Raw genomic sequence first — 20,456 nt, forward strand, 5'->3', positions numbered from 1 at the left:
CAACATGTGTTGACAATATAGAGGAAGTGTCGGACTTGAATCAAAAACAGGAGGAAATTCATTGGGAAGACAAGTCTTTGCCTGACCCATTATTTTCTTCTCCCAACTGAATTGAAAATCTGATGCTTCGAAGATATCTCGAATCTCATTGTTTTTATTTTTCTAGAAATCCTTGGGTTGTTGTCCCCATTTTGATTGGCATCTTTGCCTTATAATGTTTTGTTTTATTATTTTTTTTTCTCCCCTTGTGTTTAATATATTTATTTACTCACCAAAAGAAAATTTATTAGGGCAACAAATGTAAAAGAGGAGAGATTGCTTAAAATGAAGATTGTCATTATTACAATTCTTTCTAGCATCATACTTGTTGCTTTTGTAATTGCAGTTGTAATTGTTGTTGTCTGGTTCATCTTCTCCAGGAAAGCAAAGTCCATACATTTCATCATTGATGGAAGAACACAAAAAAATGGAGATTTATTTTCAATATGGAATTATGATGAGATAATTGCATATGATGACATTTTGGAAGCAACAGAAGAATTTGACATCAAATACTGCATTGGCACTGGAGGTTGTGGGAGTGTTTACATGGCAAAGCTACCAACAGAGAAAGTAGTAGCAGTGAAAAAGTTTCATCACCTAGAGGTTGAAGAAAAGGACTATGGAAAGAGCTTCACTAATGAGATACACATATTAACAAGAATTCGGCATCAGAACATTGTGAAACTTTATGGGTTTTGTTCCCACCTAAGGTGCAGTTTTTTAGTTTATGAATACATAGAAAGGGGAAGCTTAGCTTATGTTCTTGGAAATGAAACAGAAGCCATGGAATTGGATTGGAGGAAACGTTTAAATGTCATCAACGGGGTGGCTCAAGCTTTGTCTTACTTACATCATGATTGTGTGCCACCAATAATTCATCGAGACATATCAAGCAACAATGTATTGCTGGATGCAAATCTTGAGCCTCATGTCTCTGACTTTGGAACTGCTAAAATTTTAAATCACAATGCATCGAACCGAACAATATGTGCAGGCACAAATGGATATATCGCTCCAGGTAAGTTACAATATATTCTTCATTTTCCATGATTTTGTATATTCTAAAATTCTTGATATTGATTTTAAATCATTCAATCATTCTTGTCTCTAATATTAAAATTCAGGCTTCATTTGGTTGCGAGGGAAATACAAATTTTTATTGAAATGTGAAATATATTTTATAGTAAATGTAAATATTTTCCTTTCACATCTCTTCCCTCTGCAACCAAATGGAGTCTCAAGAATTTTATATTTTTTGGTTAAAGGATAATATTATTAGTGAAAAGGGAAAAACAAAAACAAAGGAATTACAAAAAAAATCAGAACCTGCTTCCCCACCCCCAGCTTCGGCATTGTCATCACCAGGAGAAAGAGAAACGCACTATCTGAACCTATTATGGGATCTACCATCTGAATTCCTAGCTAGGAGATCCACAATGTGCGATGGAAACCTCACATTAAAATCCAACAGATCTGTCTTGGCTGCATCCTTTGCCAAGAAATTAGCAATTGCATTAGCCTCCCTGAAATTATGAGTTATCTTCTAAGTAATCCCTTCCAAGTAAGGGTAACGAAAATTCTATCTTTGTAAGGCAAACCATGCAATTTTCTTATTTTGAAAAAGAATCACAACTGGAAACTTGCAAATGAATCCGATTAAACCCATAAATGTTGTCAATTCATCTCACGAGTGCGCATTAAGCCCCTCCAGGAGCCTCAAGAATTCACCATGTAGAAGACTTAAGGTCCAATCCGTGCTTATTTGATAATATTGCTTGTCTTCTCTATCCTCCCTTTGGGAAGCATATTACTGTTTTCATTGTTCGAGTGGAACTACCCCCCCCCCCAAACATCCATGTAGAATCCATCCTTTAGGAGTGTACTTTGTGTATTAGTCCAAATAGAATTAGGGTTGGTTAAGGTCCCAACTCAAATCCAAGGTTGGGATCATCTAAACTTCAGTTTCTTGGTTCAAGTATCCACTCATCTACAAGAATGCTCATCCTAAGTTTAGTTACAAAATGCTCATTCAGCTACACATGCTAGCTAGCGGGTCTACTTTGGTAAACTCTAATTCTATCCTCATTTATCTATCCTCCCTATTCCTTACCCAAATTGTTGTTAAATATTGGATATTTCTCAAATTGATAATCTTTGAATCTAAATGCTGTCATAAGATTATATGAAGAAGCTTCATTTGTTCTTTTTTCTATTTTCCTCTTGTCAGAGCTTGCTGATACGATGGTTGTGACTGAAAAATGCGACGTTTATAGCTTTGGGGTGCTGGCATTGGAGACAATCATGGGAAGGCATCCTGGTGAACATATCTTTTCACTATCATTGCCAAATGCAAAAGATATAATACTAAAGGATGTGTTAGATCCACGTCTCCCACCACCAACACAATTGGTAGCACAAGATTTGACTCTCTCAATGACGCTTGCAATTGCATGTCTGCACACCAATCCAAAGTTTCGTCCAACCATGAGATACATGTCTCAAGAACTAGGAAATCATATGAACCTTGAAATAAAATCAGACCCATAAAGTTTCATGGACGTGGATTTTATATTGCTAGGTGTTTTCATGTATTATATAAAGTATTGTTAGTTTCTTTCTACATTCTTTGTTAGAATTAAATACATAGGATCAACATGTTGAATCATTGAATGATAATACAAACAAGATACTCGTACGTGGATCTATATCGGTTGACGAAGCTTTCTCCATAGGATCAAAATCCTCTGTTTTCTCATCCCTGTTTTTCCTTATTTTGCTACCTGCAGAACACGACATGTGGACAACAGAGGATCCAACGGTCAAGGTTGGGTGAGGATTATTACATCCGGTGCGTTGGTCTTAAAGTTGTCCACGTGTCGTGTTCTGCAGGTAGCAAAACAAGGAAAAACAATGAGAAAAACAGAGGATTATTTTCCTTCTCCATAGCCATTCTATCTTAATTGGTCTATGAGATAATTTTAAGGGAATATTTAATAAAATATTCCTACATAGTATGCTTTTCAAACTCACCCGTCTTGGCCTGTCTTCCAACAATCTTTTTGTCAATGAGCTCCATGGGGAAATCCCTCCTAATGTAAGTTAGTTGAACAACTTCATTGTTCTCTCCCTCAGTGGCAATAGTATTAATGGCTCAATACCTCGAGAGATAGAAGACCTCAAAAATCTCAATAAGTTGGATCTAGGCAGGTTCAATACTTACACAAACGGGGAATTTAAGAAATATAAATTGGTTGAACCTAGGAAGTAACAATCTTTCAGGTTCAATACCTCCACAGATGGGGAATTTGACATATCTAAAAGTTTTTGGCATAGGAAGTAACAAGCTTTGTGGTTCAATACCTACTGTAGCGGGAATCTTAAGAATCTCCACACATTGGACTTGAGTAACAATATGTTAAGTGGTTCGATCCCTATGGAATTGGAGATATGGAACAACTGGGGCAACTTGACCTTAGCCACAACAAGCTACAGGGTTCAATATCTGCACAGTTGGGGAAACTCAATTTGGAGGATTTAGACTTCTCCTACAATGACCTAGAGGGTGTTATGCTGGCAAATTAGCTATTTTAAATATTCATATTAAGCATAGAAGAATAACAAATGTTTATGTAGTCATTCTTGAGGTAATAATTTAAAAGAAGATATAAAGAATTTCTTAAAATAAAAATTTCCATTATTGTATCTCTTTCAAGCATCATACTAGTTGCATTGTTAATATGGTTCATCCTCTCCAGGCAAGCGAAGTCCATAAATTTCATCATTGATACAAGAACACAAAAAATGGAGATTTATTTTCCATATATGGAAATTTGACATCATGAAAGCAATAGAAGAATTTGATATCAAATACTGCATTGGCACTGAAGGTAAATTACAATATATTCATCATTTTTTACATGTTTTTACGCATCCTAAGATTCTTGATATTGATTATGAGCCATTCAATCATTTTTATCTCCAATAAAAAATTCAGGCTTCATTCGGCTGTGAGGGAAATGTAAATATTTCCCTAAGAAGGAAAATGACCTTAGTACTTGATCATAAGAGAAATGCAAATATTTCTTGAAAAGTGAAACATATTTTACCGGAAATGCAAATATTTTTTCACTTCCATTGTAAATGAATGAATCCTCTAGAATTTACCATACAAAAGACTTAAGATCCAATCCATGCTTATGTAATACTATTGATCATTGTCTTCTCTTTTCCCCCGGGAAGCATATTACTGTTTTCAGTGTTTGAGTAGAACTATTCCACTCTTAGAACATCCTTGTTTAGAATTCTTCCTTTACTAGTGTATACTTCGTGTATTAGTCTAAACAGAATCAGATCCCAACTCAAAATTCAGTTTATTAGTCCAAGTATCCACTCATCTACAAGTATGCCCAATTGAAATTTAGTTACAGAATGTTCACTGGTTGACCCAATCCCAAAGGCTATTATCTTATGATGTGTTCATGCAACTACACACTAGCTAGCTGGTCTACCATGGTAAACTCTAATTCTAGCCTTATTATCCCCTTGCTATTTACCTGAAAATGAAAATTTGATAACTCATTGGTGTCAAATATTGGATATTTCTCAAATTGATAATTTTGCAATCTGAATATTATCATAAGATTATATGAAGAAGCTGCAATTATTCTTTTATCTTTTTTTTCTCATTTCAGAGCTTGCTTATACAATGGTTATTACTGAAAAATGCAATGTTTATAGCTTTGGGGTGCTGGCACTAGAGACAATTATGGGAAGGCATCTTGGTGAACTCGTATCTTCATTAACATTTTCAAATACAAAAGATACAATACTAAAGGATGTGTTAGGTCCACGTCTCTTACTATCAACACAATTGGTAGGACAAGAACTGAATTTCTCAATGATGCTTGCAGTTTCATCCTTGTCATCAATCCAAAGTCTCATCCAACTATGCAATACATGTCTCAAGAACTAGGAAGTCCTAGAAACCCTTATCACAATCTTTTTTCATAATTTCATTGTGGAAATTAGGGAATCTCGAAATAAAATCAGATCCATACAGTTTTATGGACGTGGATCTTAGGGCCAGTTTGATTTTGTTTCTTGAAACAGTTTTTCTATACTCAGAAACGGAAAAACACTAAAAAAACTGTTTGATTTCTCTGTTTCATTTTACTTGTTTTTGGAAACAGAAATATAAATTTATGCCTATTTCTGTGTCTAGAAACAAGAATGGAGAAACAAGTTAGACTTGTTTTTCTGTTTCTAGAAACAAGTGGGAGCAATAAAATTTGTGAAAAAGCTGATACTTCACTCAACCTACCCAAACCCCCAACCCATTGTTGAAACTTCTTGCTATCCAAATGCGGCGATTCCAAACTAGTTGTGCGAAACTCACAATTTCGGATTGCCTTCATCCTTCTGAAGCTCATCTTCATGAAGCACACATGCAACTCCAACGTCATGTCTTCACTCGTGAGTTGCATTTTTATAACATCGTGCCTTCACTCATGTCTTGAACTCGACTACACTGTTGAAAACGTTTCAGGAAACAGAAAAATCAAACACCTTTTTGCATTTCAGAAATTGTTTTTTACCACTAAAACGGTAAAAACCGTTTCTGCTGTTTCTAGACACAGAAACAGGAGAAACAAAATCAAACGGGCCCTTATATTTCTAGGTGTTTTCATGTATTATATAAAGTATTGTTAGTTTCTTTCTTGTTTTGTGGGTATTTTTAAATTCAACCTTTGTAAGCACATTTTTACCTGAATTATTAAATTATAAATAAAAATGCATGGAACTTATTCTTTTGAATGAATTATAGTATAGTGTAACCAATGTGCCATCATAAAGTCTTCTTGTAGAAATAATTACTTACCTTTTTAAGAAAAACATTATCATTCTCTACCAAGAATACTTATATTACTAAATCAAATGATGATGGATAGTTTTGAGAAAAAAAAAAAAATCTTTGGAAATTAAGGAGAAAACTTGTTGGCAGATTAGAGAGATATAACCTTATGCAACTATGTAATAGAATGAGAGCCAGAGACAGCTGGCCCACGGGTTGTGTTAGTGTTTGGTGCAATGCATGGAGTCATATCCCTGTCAAGCAGGACATCAATATTGACTGCATTAGTTGACACTTTTAACCTTGCAATGTCGCTTTAGTACTTATGAAGATCTCATTTTATATGGATTTTTTTTTTCTTTGTAGCCAAGGTGAACTATTCAATGTAGTTCACCAATGGCACTAGTGGTGAAGGAAAACTTAATCCTTGGCTGGTGAAAACATAAAGTTAAAATCCAACTGAAAAATGAAATTTACTGGAAAGAAATGAAAGGCTAAAAACACAAGGTAAAAATGTCAATTTTTAAAGGGTTGTATGATTGAATTTGAGTTTGGAATTCATACACAAGTTAGATCTTCCCCTAGATATCTATCGATCAAAATTATGCATCATCCTTTCATATGGCACAACTACATGTGTATTATGTTCCATAGATTTCCTAGTGGATTAATTGTCGAGAAAAAATGTATTTTATTTAAAAAAAAAAAAATTAGCTTGGGCAATGAGAGATATTAGGAAATGGCAAAGAAAAGCTCACAGTATCGGAATTTCAAAAAGCAATAGCAGTGATCCAAGAAGCTGGTTTTATTATTATTATTATTTTTTTTGGAGAGAGGGAGGGAGTCACTGAAAGGGAAATTTACAGAGCATCAATTGAAATAAAGGGATAACACAACCTTGAGGATAACCTTTAACCTCCCAGTAGTAATTCTTCTATAAATTCAAAACGGGGTAATAAATAAATCCACTCTGAAATAGTATGGGCACAAGCATTGTTCTCTCTCTCTATATATATTTATATATATGAAAAAAAAAAAATTTTGATTATTATACGATTATGGGGTCAGTATTGGTCCGGAGAACTACTAAAGTTGAAAACTTGGATACCCTCGTTAATAGAATTTATTTTTTATTTTTTATTTTTTATTTTTGATTAATCAGAATAGACTGGTCACATCAGTTTATTAATTTTAGTGAGTGGTTCCCTTGGATCCTTATCCCAAAATCATCGAACCCAATCCTTATCATTTTGATATTGGCTTCTTCATCAGGTAAATAGTACTTTTCCGAATGAAGTAGTTATCAACCTACCATCATTTAAATTAATTGCTCCATATGAAACAAAAAGTGATGATTAACATAAGACTAGTTTGATGTTACTTTTCTCAAACTATAGCCAATTAGGGTCTGTTTACTTTAAGGGTAATCAAGAGATATCTAGTCTCATTATGTGTAGGGATTAGAGATGAGAATGAAGTGGTTATAATCTAAAGCATTAAGAACCTTACAATTGTGCTCTTGTAGTTGACATTCCTTACCAAAAGAAAAAAGAGACATTCCTAGCTTATAATGAGACCCATAAAATGATAGAAACACCCCTACGTACCCATCTTCTCTCACCCCCGATAGGAAAGTTAAAAATGAGACCACACCGGTTGAACCAACTGAAACTGATTAGAGCGATAGTAAAATCGATTGAACACCTTGTACATAAAAATAAAAAATATATACTGAAATGGATTGAATCGACCATTTGACACCTCTATGCACGAGCAAAAACCTGTTTTCACATTGAGTAACCCCACAGGGATTGGACCCAAATGGATGTGCTTTTGCAATCTTTCACTTGGTTTGTGAAGACTAGTCTTGTTAGAAACTAATAGTTATAGAAAAATTGATGGTGTTTCTAGTCGTCAGATGAGGATCATTTTCCAGTTATGGTATTTTTTAAAAGCTCATTTGTATTGCAAAAATGAGAAAGGAATACAAACAAAAAAAATACAAAAAGAGCTATACAAACTGGAGGAATCAAGATCTCCAGAAACACGAACAATAGAAAAGACTTACACCCCCCACTTTCAGCATTTCATCAGCAAGGGGAGAGGATGCCCACAAAAGAAGAGCTTAGGAAATATTAAATCGAGGTCTCATTGCGTATCCACCCACATCTCATCCTGAAGGGACGAGGAAAAAGGAGGCATACTAGAGGATATCCCATTTTTTGTAGCCAACTTCGTCAAGTAGTCTGCTATAGGATTAGCCTCTGTAAAGTAATGAGAAAGATTCCTTTCAATTGAAGCCTAGTACTACTGCAAATAAGCCCAATCTTTTCTAATATACAATGGAATGGAAGATCTATAAATAGCCACAGTCACCGCCACTAAAACACATTCAACCGAAAGGTTTCCAACACCCAACTCTCTTGCATCATACCATTCAATAAGGTCATAAACTGAGCCTCATAACAACAAGGAATTTAGGCACCGTTTGATAACATTTCTGCTATTTCTGTGTCTAGAAACAACAGAAACGGCTTTTTACGTGTTTCTGGAAACAAAAACGAATTTTTTGGTGTTTGATAAACTTGTTTCTCGAAACTTTTTTTGCAGACATAATACCACTAAGAAACCCAATAATATCATTAGGTGCCCAAAAGGGAAAGAGGGTTCAGTTGCCTCTTTTTAAGTTTAAATAGTTGAGTGATTTATCGGACACAACAATCCTTTTTTTTTTTTTTTCTTTCAAATTCATTTCTAGAAACGACGAAACATGTCGGACTTGTTTGGTCAAAGTCGTTTCTAGAATTGTAAATAGATATAAAATTTGATTTATGTTTCTAGAAACGGATGAAACGAAACAACTTTATCTAATACTTTTTAGGTTATTTCTCCATTTCTGGGAACAAAAAAACATAGAAATGACATAAATGGAACGTTGTCAAACGGTGCCTTAGTAAATGAAGAAATCACCTTAGCATCTTCATCCTTGACAACACCACCTGCCTCTACTCTCCCCGGACCACCTAGGGATATCCATCCACATTTAATTTAAACCAAAAAGGAGGGGAAGCACACCAGAAAATTTCTAAAATAACATAGGCTTGTGACCAATGCATGGGAATCCCAATTCTTCTAGCACAGAAGAGAGCAACCGTTGACGATCAGACCTAAAGAGAGGGAATCTTAATCCTTAACCCAAAAATATCAGGTTGATAACAAGGTCACCACGCAACACAAGACCGTCAAACTGCCGCCCATTCCTTTGACTCCACAAAAACGAAAGGAACTAAAATAAGACCAGCCAGCCACGCCTCTTTTACAGGGGCATCCTTAGCCTTAGACTTCCACCATGAAAATAAATCAGATATTGACTTCTGATGCTGCCATTTAAACTGATCTGAAGATTCCCTCCATATATGAAATTACTCCAAAAACAATATAGGACATGTATTCAAATGTCTTGTGACAAAATTCACACCTTGAGGATAAAGGAACCCCTTTAGCACACACCAAGTCATTTGTGGATGGTCTCCATGTATAAACTTCTAAACAAACATAGATTGACAGAGATTCTAATTTCGATAGAAAACTAGCCCGAAAGAATCTATTCATTGTTGAGTTTTCTTTCACTCGTGGTAGAGGAAAACTTTCTTCTTTTAACGAAGTACATTCAAATTATTGATTCTTTTCTTCCTTCGATCTCCCCCTCCAAAAGTTTTTTTTTTGGTGGTTTGTTTGGGGGGGGGGGGAAAGGGGGGAGGGGTGAGGGGTTAGAAGGGATAAAACCCCCAAATATTTGGTTGGGCTAATCATGGGCTTGGATTGGTGGGTTAATTTTTCGAACCAAGTGTCCTGCAGCCATATTTGCTATGGATCACTTGATGTCCATCCATTGAATCCAAACAATAGCCCTAGCCCTAGTGATGGGTGCAACTGCAAAGCTCAAAATGGCTTTAGAGCAAGGTTAATTGAAATCGTTTTGGCACATATATGAAGTTCTAGAAAAAAATTTTAACTTAAAACGGTAAGTTGTTCATGGTTCAAGTAATCGATTCGACACCAGAATTGATCGCTGTTAATTCTGATACGAATCAGGAAAAATCGGCTAAAAAAAACCCTAAAATCCTCAATCGGAATCACTTGGAATCAGGATCAGCCATGGCCTATCCCATTATAAGCCTACTATTTATGTTTTATTTGCAAATAAATTATTTTCGTCAAAGAAGAAAAAAAGAAAAAAAAAAAGAGTCAACCCGAACCGCCAAAAGGTCCATTCTGGTTCGACCTGTTCAGCCAGGTATTTGCGTCATCAAGCCAAAAGACTGGGAATCAAGGAAGATGAGCTTGTCTATATCTTGTGCTTTTGTTCACAATGCACAGGTAATGTTGTTAATGACGGTCATTGTCCAAGGTAAGCATCATTTTCTATTCTTAGGAGCAGGATGGCAAGTTTGGCCTAGTATTGAAGGGCTTTGTCAGAGTTAGGGTTTGGATTTTCAGGCCTCAGGTCAGGCCCAATTTGGCGGGGCTAAGCCGCTGAGTTCTTGGTTGAGTTTCCACCTATTTATTATTTCTAAAGATAACAAAAGCATATAAAAATATATATATATATATATATATTTGGAAAAGGTTGGGCACGCCATTGGTGTAGTAAGCTAGTAACCACTGTTTCTATTTCCCTCTCTTCCTCCTTCTGAAATGACCCCCCACCCTTCCTGTATGATACCTCATCTCATGCCCCCGTTGATGTTGTCCGTTAGCTTACCGTACATAGGTGTTGTCTATCCTTATCTCATGTTAATAATAAAGAAAAGGTATATAAGAATAGGTCTAGGCATGCCTAGACAAACATTACAAGAAGTCTAGTCACCTTACCCTAGATATGTAAATTATGAATTATTTCTGTATATTACTTGTAGACTTATACAAAATAAGGCTCATTAATTGATCATGAGATTGGCTGACTCCCTGGTTAGGAGGACCCTGTTGGTATCGTGGCAAATTCAGAACCATGGATTTTAGAGATGTGACATGTCCCATCCATGAGTACTACAAATTTTCCATTCCCCACTCAAAGGGTTGGGGTCTTTTTACATTTAATACATATTATTTATTTATTGCATTAAATATATCACGAATTTAGGTTAAATATATATATTTTTTATTTTTATGTGAAAGATATAATGAAAATAACAAAAATAAGGCCAAGCTCAGCCTGCCCTAAGACTGGCAGTGAGAGGACTGGAGTGAGCCCTTTGGACACTTGGTTGGGCCTCGGTTTTCAGAACTCTGGCCAGCCCAACCCAGCTGGACCCCTATTATTCATTGAAGGTTACAATGTGGGCTGGGCCTGGGAATTATCCATTTACCAGTGAAATCTCTAATCCACCCAGGCTGAGTTATCACATTGAAACTTTTCTTAGAAATAAAATTCTCACCCTAAACAAGAGAAACGGCAACATAGGATATGGGTTTCCTACACGTCATGCATACCTCAGTAAATAAGGGAAAAGTGAATTCTAAAAAAAATATATATTGAAAGAAAATATATAGGGTCCCGGATAACTAATTAACTATTATAAGTACAAAGGAAGCACTAAAACCTAGTTTTGGATGCTAATTGTCTTTACAACATAAAAGGCAAAGGTGATCTTTTTTAATATAAAAGAGAAGTGGGAGATTGCCTATACAATGGATGGCTATTAAATGTTAATGGATGGCTTAATAAAAATAAATAAAGACTAAACAACAATTAAATTCAACAAACCTAAGATGCGAAATGTTGTTTTGTCGTGTCAGGCGATGTATTAAGGTTTAGAGAAATCGCCCCGTTACTACTAAGGTTTTAAAACACGAAATTAGGACTGAATCAGGCTTAAGTGCAGTCAATTCCATTTCAGATGGTGTGGAATCAAACTTAACCGTCGAAAACCTCAATGAATCAGTCACTCTGAATCAAGATCAGCCGATTCGATTCCTATTTTTCAAACCCTGGTTGCCACAGCCTCCTAATGCAACATTTGAACAAGAAGATGCTTGATTTGTAGACTAGGTTTTCTTTGCTTTACTTAATTCTTCTACCCACATTAACAATAAAAAATAAAAAAGTGAATTTTAGGTGGAAAAATTAAGTGCAGATGCACCTTAGAAGCTTTGAATCACTTTTTCTATTTTCTATTTTTATTGTCATTTATTCTCATAACATAGAAATATCAAGATTATATTTTTCAAAATACAATTTGATATCAAAATTTTTACCACTTAAAGAAAAGAAAATAGTTTAAATATAATTTGATATTTCTGTATAAGATCAGATGACTGCTATTTCATCATCAATTGTGCTCAGTATTATTAATCTTGTATTAGGCATAAGTAACAAGAACTACATCATCCATTCATATCAAAGATTAAATTACCAAAAATTCATTGGCTACTAAGTATCATTCATCATCATATAAAAGGAGATTAATTAATGTAATAATTAATAATAATAAAAAATCCAATTAAGGAGGTGGACCACAATGGATCCTTAAACCGGAACCAGTCAACAAAAATGGAAGCTAATTATCAATGGTAGAGATGGAGGATTCTACATTAAGTTAATGACATTTAGTGGATCATATGATTATGTCTTTCGTCAAATATGATACAATTGGCAATAATGATAAGCTATGTTCCCACTCTCTCACGTTATCAAGCCAAGAAAAAACCATAACTGCAACTCTGAGGACCCTATCATCATAATTAATCACTAACAACTACCACTTCCCTATGAAAAAATGCCACAAACTTCTCTGGTGAAATTGTGAAATCCATAAGCTCTTTGAAGTTCTCTCTCTCTCTCTCTCTCTCTCTCTCTCTCTCTCTCTTGTAGTGGCAAAAATAGACCTCCTCTAGTAAGTTTAACTAAAAAGTCCATTATTCGTTGGTTATTTTTGCATTATCTTTCCACGTGTATGACGATTTTTAATTCCTTCTATATACGATGAGATGTAATAGAGTTATAATCTCACACCGGTTTGTTCAGGTTTTTAGTGCTTACGTATACTTGAAGAGATATCTCCACCTAACGCTTTAAGATTTTGAACTGAACTCTTCAATGATTTACATAGTTCAGTATGGAGTGATGAAAAGTTATTCGAAAAAGTACAAATGGAGTTTGAATACTAAACATAGATGAACAGATAGATACATGGATAGACATTAATTTTCATACTTAAATATTACTAATCTCAAAAGAGAGGTTATATAGTGGCCGCCAACAATAAGTTAAGAAGGGAATGTAGTGGAATAATCACACACATAAAGGGATACATTATGAAAGTGAACATTATATAAGGACTTTGTTTAGTTAGTTGCTTATATTAATACTCATTCAAAAAGTGGTGAGACCTCATTTCCTCAAAGAGAGTGGTGAGTGGAGGGGTGAAAAGCGAAAAACCCTAGAAAATGGAGATGAGCAAAGCATGCTGGGTGTGATAAAGACCACACACTGTATATTCCTTCGAGAAAGAAATGAGTGGGTCCTGTTAATGGGTGCACGAGCAGTAATGTAAAGACACCCAACTTTTCTTTTTAAAAATAAAAAATTTCAGCTTTGTTCTTTAAGTTCTTCCTTTACTACTTGACTGAATACCTTTCAGTAGCTCTACCTTCTCATTCCTCTTTGCCTCCCTCTTTCCCATTGATCCAGACGGTGCAAGCCAGAGACCCTAATGAGAGAGAATAAAAAATCATCAATAAAGCAACCAAACAAAAGGTATAAGACTATTGCATTGCATCAGGTTATCCTACTGTTATCCTACTTGTATGGCTCCTAATGGGCCCTTGTACCAAAAAAGATTATCCTACTTTGATTTCATATTCTCTCTCTCTCACAGTTAGGGCTCATTTCCACCTAACAATTACAGCCACACCCTTATTAATTTAATTGAATTCTATGTGTAGTGGATTAATTCTTCGAGAGAAGGAAGTATGTGCTACCTTTGTGCATATTTCAATATATCACTCTCACATAATAAATAATGGGTCCCATACTAATATCTCTTTTATTATGATCATGTGAGCCCCATATGAATGATGTCATTTTGTGGACCCTTATTTAGTATAGCTTGTAGATTCTTTCTTATGCTGATGTCGTGTGAAATCATCCCCTAATTCTTTATAGGAAAAAGGGTTATTTTCACAATGCTAGAGTGGAAAGGTTATACTAATGGGAGGTAAGCGATCGGATTTCATTAGTAAGAGCTAGAGAAGAAAGAGTCGGGCTATTAAGGAGGAGATAAACTCCAAGAGTTTCTCACTCTCGTGGAAAAAATTTCCTTTCTTCATATATTATTAACATGACCCTTTAATCCTAATAATTAGTCAAGTTGAATCCTTGTTGGTCATCATCTTGCAGCTCTGATCCTTGGATATGACCGGATTCAACTAGCCATGACGACTCTGTCTCAAGATCAAAATGGGAAATCTCTAATTCTGATTAATTGTTTGACAAGGATACAAATCCATATTTTAGCTTTTACCACAACTTCGCTCGTCACCTCAAGAACTAGTTTTGAAATTGAGGTTTATATAATATCACATACCGCACTGATCTACTTGCATGATGGATATATCTAAAAGTATAAACAGAGAGGGTTCTCTAAGCAAGCAACATGGAGGAACGCATTAGCGAGCTGTTGTAAAATGGTATCTATATTAGAGGGTAGAAAAAGTAATTTTATGTGAGGAGCAAAGATAAAGATAGGCATAGAGGTACTAGCATACCCTGCCCCGATGGCTCTAAAAACTTTTTTCCAAAAAAAAAAAAAAAGTAAGCATTTATAAATTTAAATATTAATTGAAAAGATATATAATCCTAGGTTATGAGATGGTTAGATACATTGTTATGGCATATTAGTCTCTATAACATTAAGGAACTATCCATTCTCAAGCAAGAGATATGGTGCAGCTATGGGCACAAGGTAGTTTGTTTAGAGTGATTGAATTGTGATTATAGAAAATTTATATTGAATTGTGATTATAGAAAATTTATCTCCTAAAAGATGTAGCAACTTCCCTGTGTTTCTCACATAGAAGAAAGAATCATTAAAATGGTTGAAAAAGAGATGCTCAAAATGCTAGTATAAAAGCTTAAGAAATTTCTCAATGGAACTAACAACAAATAAAAAATTATTTTGATATTAGATGAGGCCCTCATTGATCCTCAACAACTTTCAAACTTTTGAATACACATTGCACTCATTAGATTTTAGAGTGTGCATGTAACTATCATTGCCTTAAGCTAGCATTTAATTGACTTAGTATGTACACACTAAAGATAGCTTTTGATAACTTTTACTAATAATATAGTTTCTATTCCTGATTGATCAACCATGTATACATGCATTACCGGAATTATGAGTGTAACTTTGTTTCTCATTCTACTTTTCTTGTGTTTCAAGATTTGTTAGTGGGATGATTGGAGTTTGTTATCAAAAGATAGGGCTCTTTTACACGTTGCTAGAAAAAAATTTGACGAAAATTCAAGAACAAAAAATCTCGACGGAAATATATGGTTCGTGAAGTCTATTTCTTCCCTAACAAGGATTAAAGTATAGGTATCGGTCGGCCAAAATTAAGATACGTATTGGAGGGTATCGTATCGTGTCGGAGATACGCTAAGATACGCTAAAGATACGCACATAAATGGAAAGGAAACACTTTTTTATACACTTTTGCATAAAAAAAATAGTTAAAAAAAGTTATATATAATATGTATTATGCATAAACAGTAAATTGAGAGTATTGCACTGAGAATTCAAGGTTTGGAGTTGTCCTATAAATGTAAAATCCTTGTTCCCAACCTTGATTTCCACTTTAGTTAGAGAGAAAAATGGTTGGCAGCAACTTTGGAACAAAAACACCTCAAAAAATTGTGTTTTTCTAAAAAATTACCCGTTTTGGCCATTTTATGACCGTATCGGTCAATACATACCGATACACACCGATACGTATCGATACATACCGAAACATACATTTCACTTCGATTTTGAATTTTCCATAGAGTATCGGTGCGTATCGGTGTGTATCGATGCGTATCGGTGTGTATCGTAAGATACGTATCGATACAAAAGGGTTTTAAACATTTCATGTATCGTATCGGTAAGGGCCAATATGCTACGATACGGACCGATACTTTAAACCATGCTCCCTGATAAGAACATTTTGTAAGTTTGTATTATGATGACCATGGTTGGGTTTTCAGTCATAGATTTTCTCCAGCCACTTGCAAGTACTTGCAAAATATGGTGTTTGAAGGTAGGGATGTAAACGAATAGTCGAAATTTTGGATTTGATTTGTATTTGTATCGATTTAAGGGTATTTATATCCGGTCAAAGAGTATCCGTATCCAAATTTAGATTATAGTTTGTATTATAATGACCATGGTTGGGTTTTCAGTCATAGATTTTCTCCAGCCACCTGCAAGTACTTGCAAAGTAAGGGGTTTGAAGGTAGTGATGTAAACGAATAGTCAAAATTTTGGAATTGATTTGTATTTGTATTGATTTACAGGTATTTATATCTGGTAAGAGAGTATCCGTATCCAAATTCAGATTATCCAATATATATATACACACACACTCACAATTGAAATAGATATTGAAAAAGTTAATAACTAACGATCTTGAGGTTCTTAAAGATTAGATAGGTTCTAGATAACAAGAAGAAAAAAAGCTGAGACAACTAAGAAATGTGACACCCAAGAATACGGCAAGTATCAGATCCACCTGGGAGATCCATGAGGTGTCTCCACCAAGAATACGACAAGTACAAGAGGGTTTGGGAGATAGGTGAGAGTGTGTAAACTTTAGTCCCATATCGCCTAGGGAGAGATTACTGGGCAAGTTAATAACCTCTAGCCTCCTTAACATGGCATAACGAGTTTTAAAGCCTTGAGGTCCATGGGTCAAAGAGGACAATATTGTGCAAGATTAATGGGGCCAAGGCATTACCAAATGGGTGAAGTTGTAACACCCAAGAATATGGCAAGTATCAAACCTACCTGGGGATCATTGACACAATTTGGGAGATCCAGGGTGTGCAAACTTTAGTCCCACATCTCCTAGAGAGAGATTTCTGGACTAGTTAATAACATGTAGCCTATTTAACATGGCATAACGCGTTTTAAAACCTTGAGGCCCATGGGCCAAAGAGGATTATATTGTGCAAGGTTAATGGAGCCAGGGCATTACAAGAAACATAGATTGAGAACAGATCATATATGTTGAGGGAAGGAAAGGTCTGGGTTACACTAGTTAGGGATGTAAACAGGTAGTCGAAAATCTGAATTTTTCTATTCACATCTATATCCGGTCAAAGAATATCTAGATCCGATCACATCTGAACCATATTTGATCTGTTTACATTACAATTTGAGGGTGAGGGATAAATGTGCATTTTGTTAATATAAATTTATGGATCGAGTTTTCTTCAGCCATGATCAAGGGAAAATCCTTTGACCAAGGCCTCTGGATGCCGTTGGAAGGTATCAAGCAAGGGGTGGGGGTATTATCCACTATTCATAAATAGGAGCAGGCAAAAACAACTATTGATTAATGATAGTTCTTTCACCATATGATGAAGGAAAATGACTATTATCGTTGACTCTCAACCCCTATTATCGAAGGTCTAAAATACCCTTATTTGGTCAAATCAGAGGGTAAGATCCCATGGATTAAGAGATTGTGAAGGAAACTTGGTCCAAAACTCATTATATTGTATTCCCTATGGTGAAAGGTTCCCCACAACATTAGTGGTAGGAAAATCTCCCACATCATGCTAGTGGTAGCACAAAAAATGACATAATTCATATGGGGCCCACATGATCAGGATAAGAAAGAGAAAATATTAAAAAGTGCATGTCGAAGATGATAGTACCATGGTGTCGCATTTTCCATCTCATATTTGAATAATGGGATTTTCTTATTGATATTCCATAAGGTATCAAACAATTTATAACCTTACTTTTTACGGTTTTATTTATTTATTTTTTCTTGTGAATGAAAAATATATTAAAATGAAGAAAGAAACAAAACCTTATGCCATTAGGGCAATCCAAGGGGGAGCCCCTAGCCACAAAGAAAAAAAAAAAAAAAAAAAAAACAAATCAGGGGTATATCAAGACTAGGGGGAATAATTACACCCATCCAAAAGGGGGGAACAACAAAAAAGGGGGAGGGAAGAAACAAGCATAAGAAACAAACAAGATGATACACTAAAATCAAGAGGGGAGGGAAACAATAGGGCAAGGTGTCAAGTGGGACCAAGTGTGCAAGCCTACAGACGAAGGTGGGTTAGGCATTCTTCTGCTTTATGATATCAATAAATCTCTTCTCTGCAAGCAAGCTTGGAATATATGAAGCATTGGAATTCAGCAATAAGTAAGTTTTCAGGGCTCATTTTCTCAAGAACGGTAAGCCTAAAATAAGCTACAGGTCTTCATCCATCTAGCCTGGTATCCGCAAAATGTGGTCCTTCATTTCAAGTAAGGAGAGATGGGTAGTAGGGAATGGGAAAAAAATTAACCTCTGGAATGGTCACTGGCTGGGAGAGCTATCTATTTTGGAACTTTGTGGCCATCCTTTAGTTCCCCTTCTAAATTCATCTGCAAAGGTTTTAGAAATAATTTCAGATTTTAGCTGGAACATTCCTGACATTAGCTCATCTGCTCTGAGAAATGGTTTTTCTGTAGCAAAATTGATAAGGCTTCCTCAGTTAGATTTGGAATATAAATTTTTTTGGACTTGTACTTCTTCAGGAACTTTCTCCTCGTATTTAGCTTGAAATGAGATTAGAAGTAGAAACCCAAAAATTCCTTGGTTCTCTCTTGTTTGGATAAAGGCTCTGAAACCAAGGGCATCAGTGTTTGGTTGGCGGTTGATGCATAGGAAGCTTCCAACAGATAATATCATTGCTGGGAAGGGCATCTTTATTGTTTCCAAGTGTAACATGTGTGATTCAGATGCAGAAACTTTTAATCACACTTTTACTACTTGCAGATACTCTATTGCTATTTGGAAATTATTTTTATACTGTTTTGGACTTTCTTGGCCTGATCCATGCGATCTCTATGATCTATCTCGTTGGTGGATTAGAAAAATGCGGGTGTTAGCTGTCAAAGATCATGATCTATTGGTTTTGTTGTAGTTGCAGACAATATTTGGAAGGAACAGAATGATGGGCTCTATGGGGGTCCATCGAAGTCAATTTTTCAGATTTTTGACAAAGTAAATCTTGATGTGCAGGATGTGGATTATTCATTACAGGGAGTGATCAAGCAGCCAATGGACTTGATATGTTGTCGCAGGCTTGGTCTTTTTGCTCTTCCAAGAAAAATTGTCTCAATGCTCGAGGTGTATTAGTGTAAACCAATGGAGGGATGGACCAAATTAAATGTAGATTGATGTTCTCTGGGTAATCCAGGCCGAGCTGGTGCAGGTGGTGTGCTAAGAGATCATAGAGGTTCCTATGTTAGATCATTTCAGAAATTTTTGGGAGTTCAGACGAACTATTTTGTAGAATTCAGTGCTCTTCTTGAAGGTATTATTTTGGCTAAGGAATTGAAGGGCGAATCTCTTTGGATTGAATCTGACTCGGCGGCTGTTGTTGTGGCAGTTCAATCACAATCTATTCCTTGGTATGCTAAGCAGGATTGGATATCTTGAAAGATTTCTCATTGCTTTCGTGAAGCAAACAGAGTGGTTGACTTTCTTGCTAGAGAAGAGGCAAAAACTAGAGAATCCACTTCAAATATTATTTTTCCACCTCGCATCATTTGTGAGATTGCTAACGATGCTAATGCAAGACCTAGATTTCATTTTTCAGTTGTTCTTAGATTTATTTTCCCCTGCTGATGGCAATGCCGAAGGTGAGGGTTTTTAAATCGTTGTATTTTTTTTCCACTTTTCTTTTTCTTTAATAAAATTCTTTGATCTTTAGCGGAAAACAATAGGGCAAGCTGTCTATTTCTAATAGAATCAGGGCACACCATAAATCTATGAAGAATTTTATTTCCTAATCTCAAAGGATATGCCTTCACATGATTGATCATTTGTGTGAGAAGAGGATCTCCATCTTCTTTTATTTCTTTCCCACTATATGTGATGAACCTATGCATTAAAAGTTAGCTTACCCAATATGTCACATGATGCTTTTCCATTGAAAGAGATCAAGATCCAACTCCATTCTATGTCAAAGGAAAGGTAGGCCAACACTTTATAAGAATTCTTTTCTAGACCGTGTATGAAAAAGGACAGGAGAAAAATAAAATTTTCACATATTCAGCAAAGTTCTAGCAAAAGCAACAATAGTTAGGGCTGGAGATATTTCTCTGAGGGAGAAAGTCCTAGGTGGGGAGAGAATTAATCATTGTTCTCCAAACGGTGAAGCAATGATGGGGGATGGCAGAATAAAACCAAACCATCTTACACTAAGGAACATAAGGAGAGAACATGAAGTCCCAGGGCCAGGAAGCCAAATGCCATAACATAAGATGGAGGAAACCTTAGCTAGCCTATC

The 20,456-nt window shown here is 35.5% G+C and overlaps 1 protein-coding gene across 1 annotated transcript; it reads left to right on the top strand.

Annotated features, from left to right (window-relative positions):
• The first annotated feature begins 324 nt into the window (after window positions 1-324).
• LOC122076401 (MDIS1-interacting receptor like kinase 2-like) lies at window positions 325-19,603 on the top strand. Its single transcript, XM_042641702.1, has 4 exons — window positions 325-1,060; window positions 2,270-2,494; window positions 19,086-19,250; window positions 19,362-19,603. Exons 1-4 carry the CDS (start codon window positions 325-327, stop codon window positions 19,601-19,603), a joined length of 1,368 nt encoding a protein of 455 aa, XP_042497636.1.
• The last annotated feature ends 853 nt before the right edge of the window (window positions 19,604-20,456 follow it).

The sequence above is a fragment of the Macadamia integrifolia genome, chromosome 4, assembly GCF_013358625.1.
Source record: "Macadamia integrifolia cultivar HAES 741 chromosome 4, SCU_Mint_v3, whole genome shotgun sequence".
Lineage (NCBI taxonomy): Eukaryota > Viridiplantae > Streptophyta > Magnoliopsida > Proteales > Proteaceae > Macadamia > Macadamia integrifolia.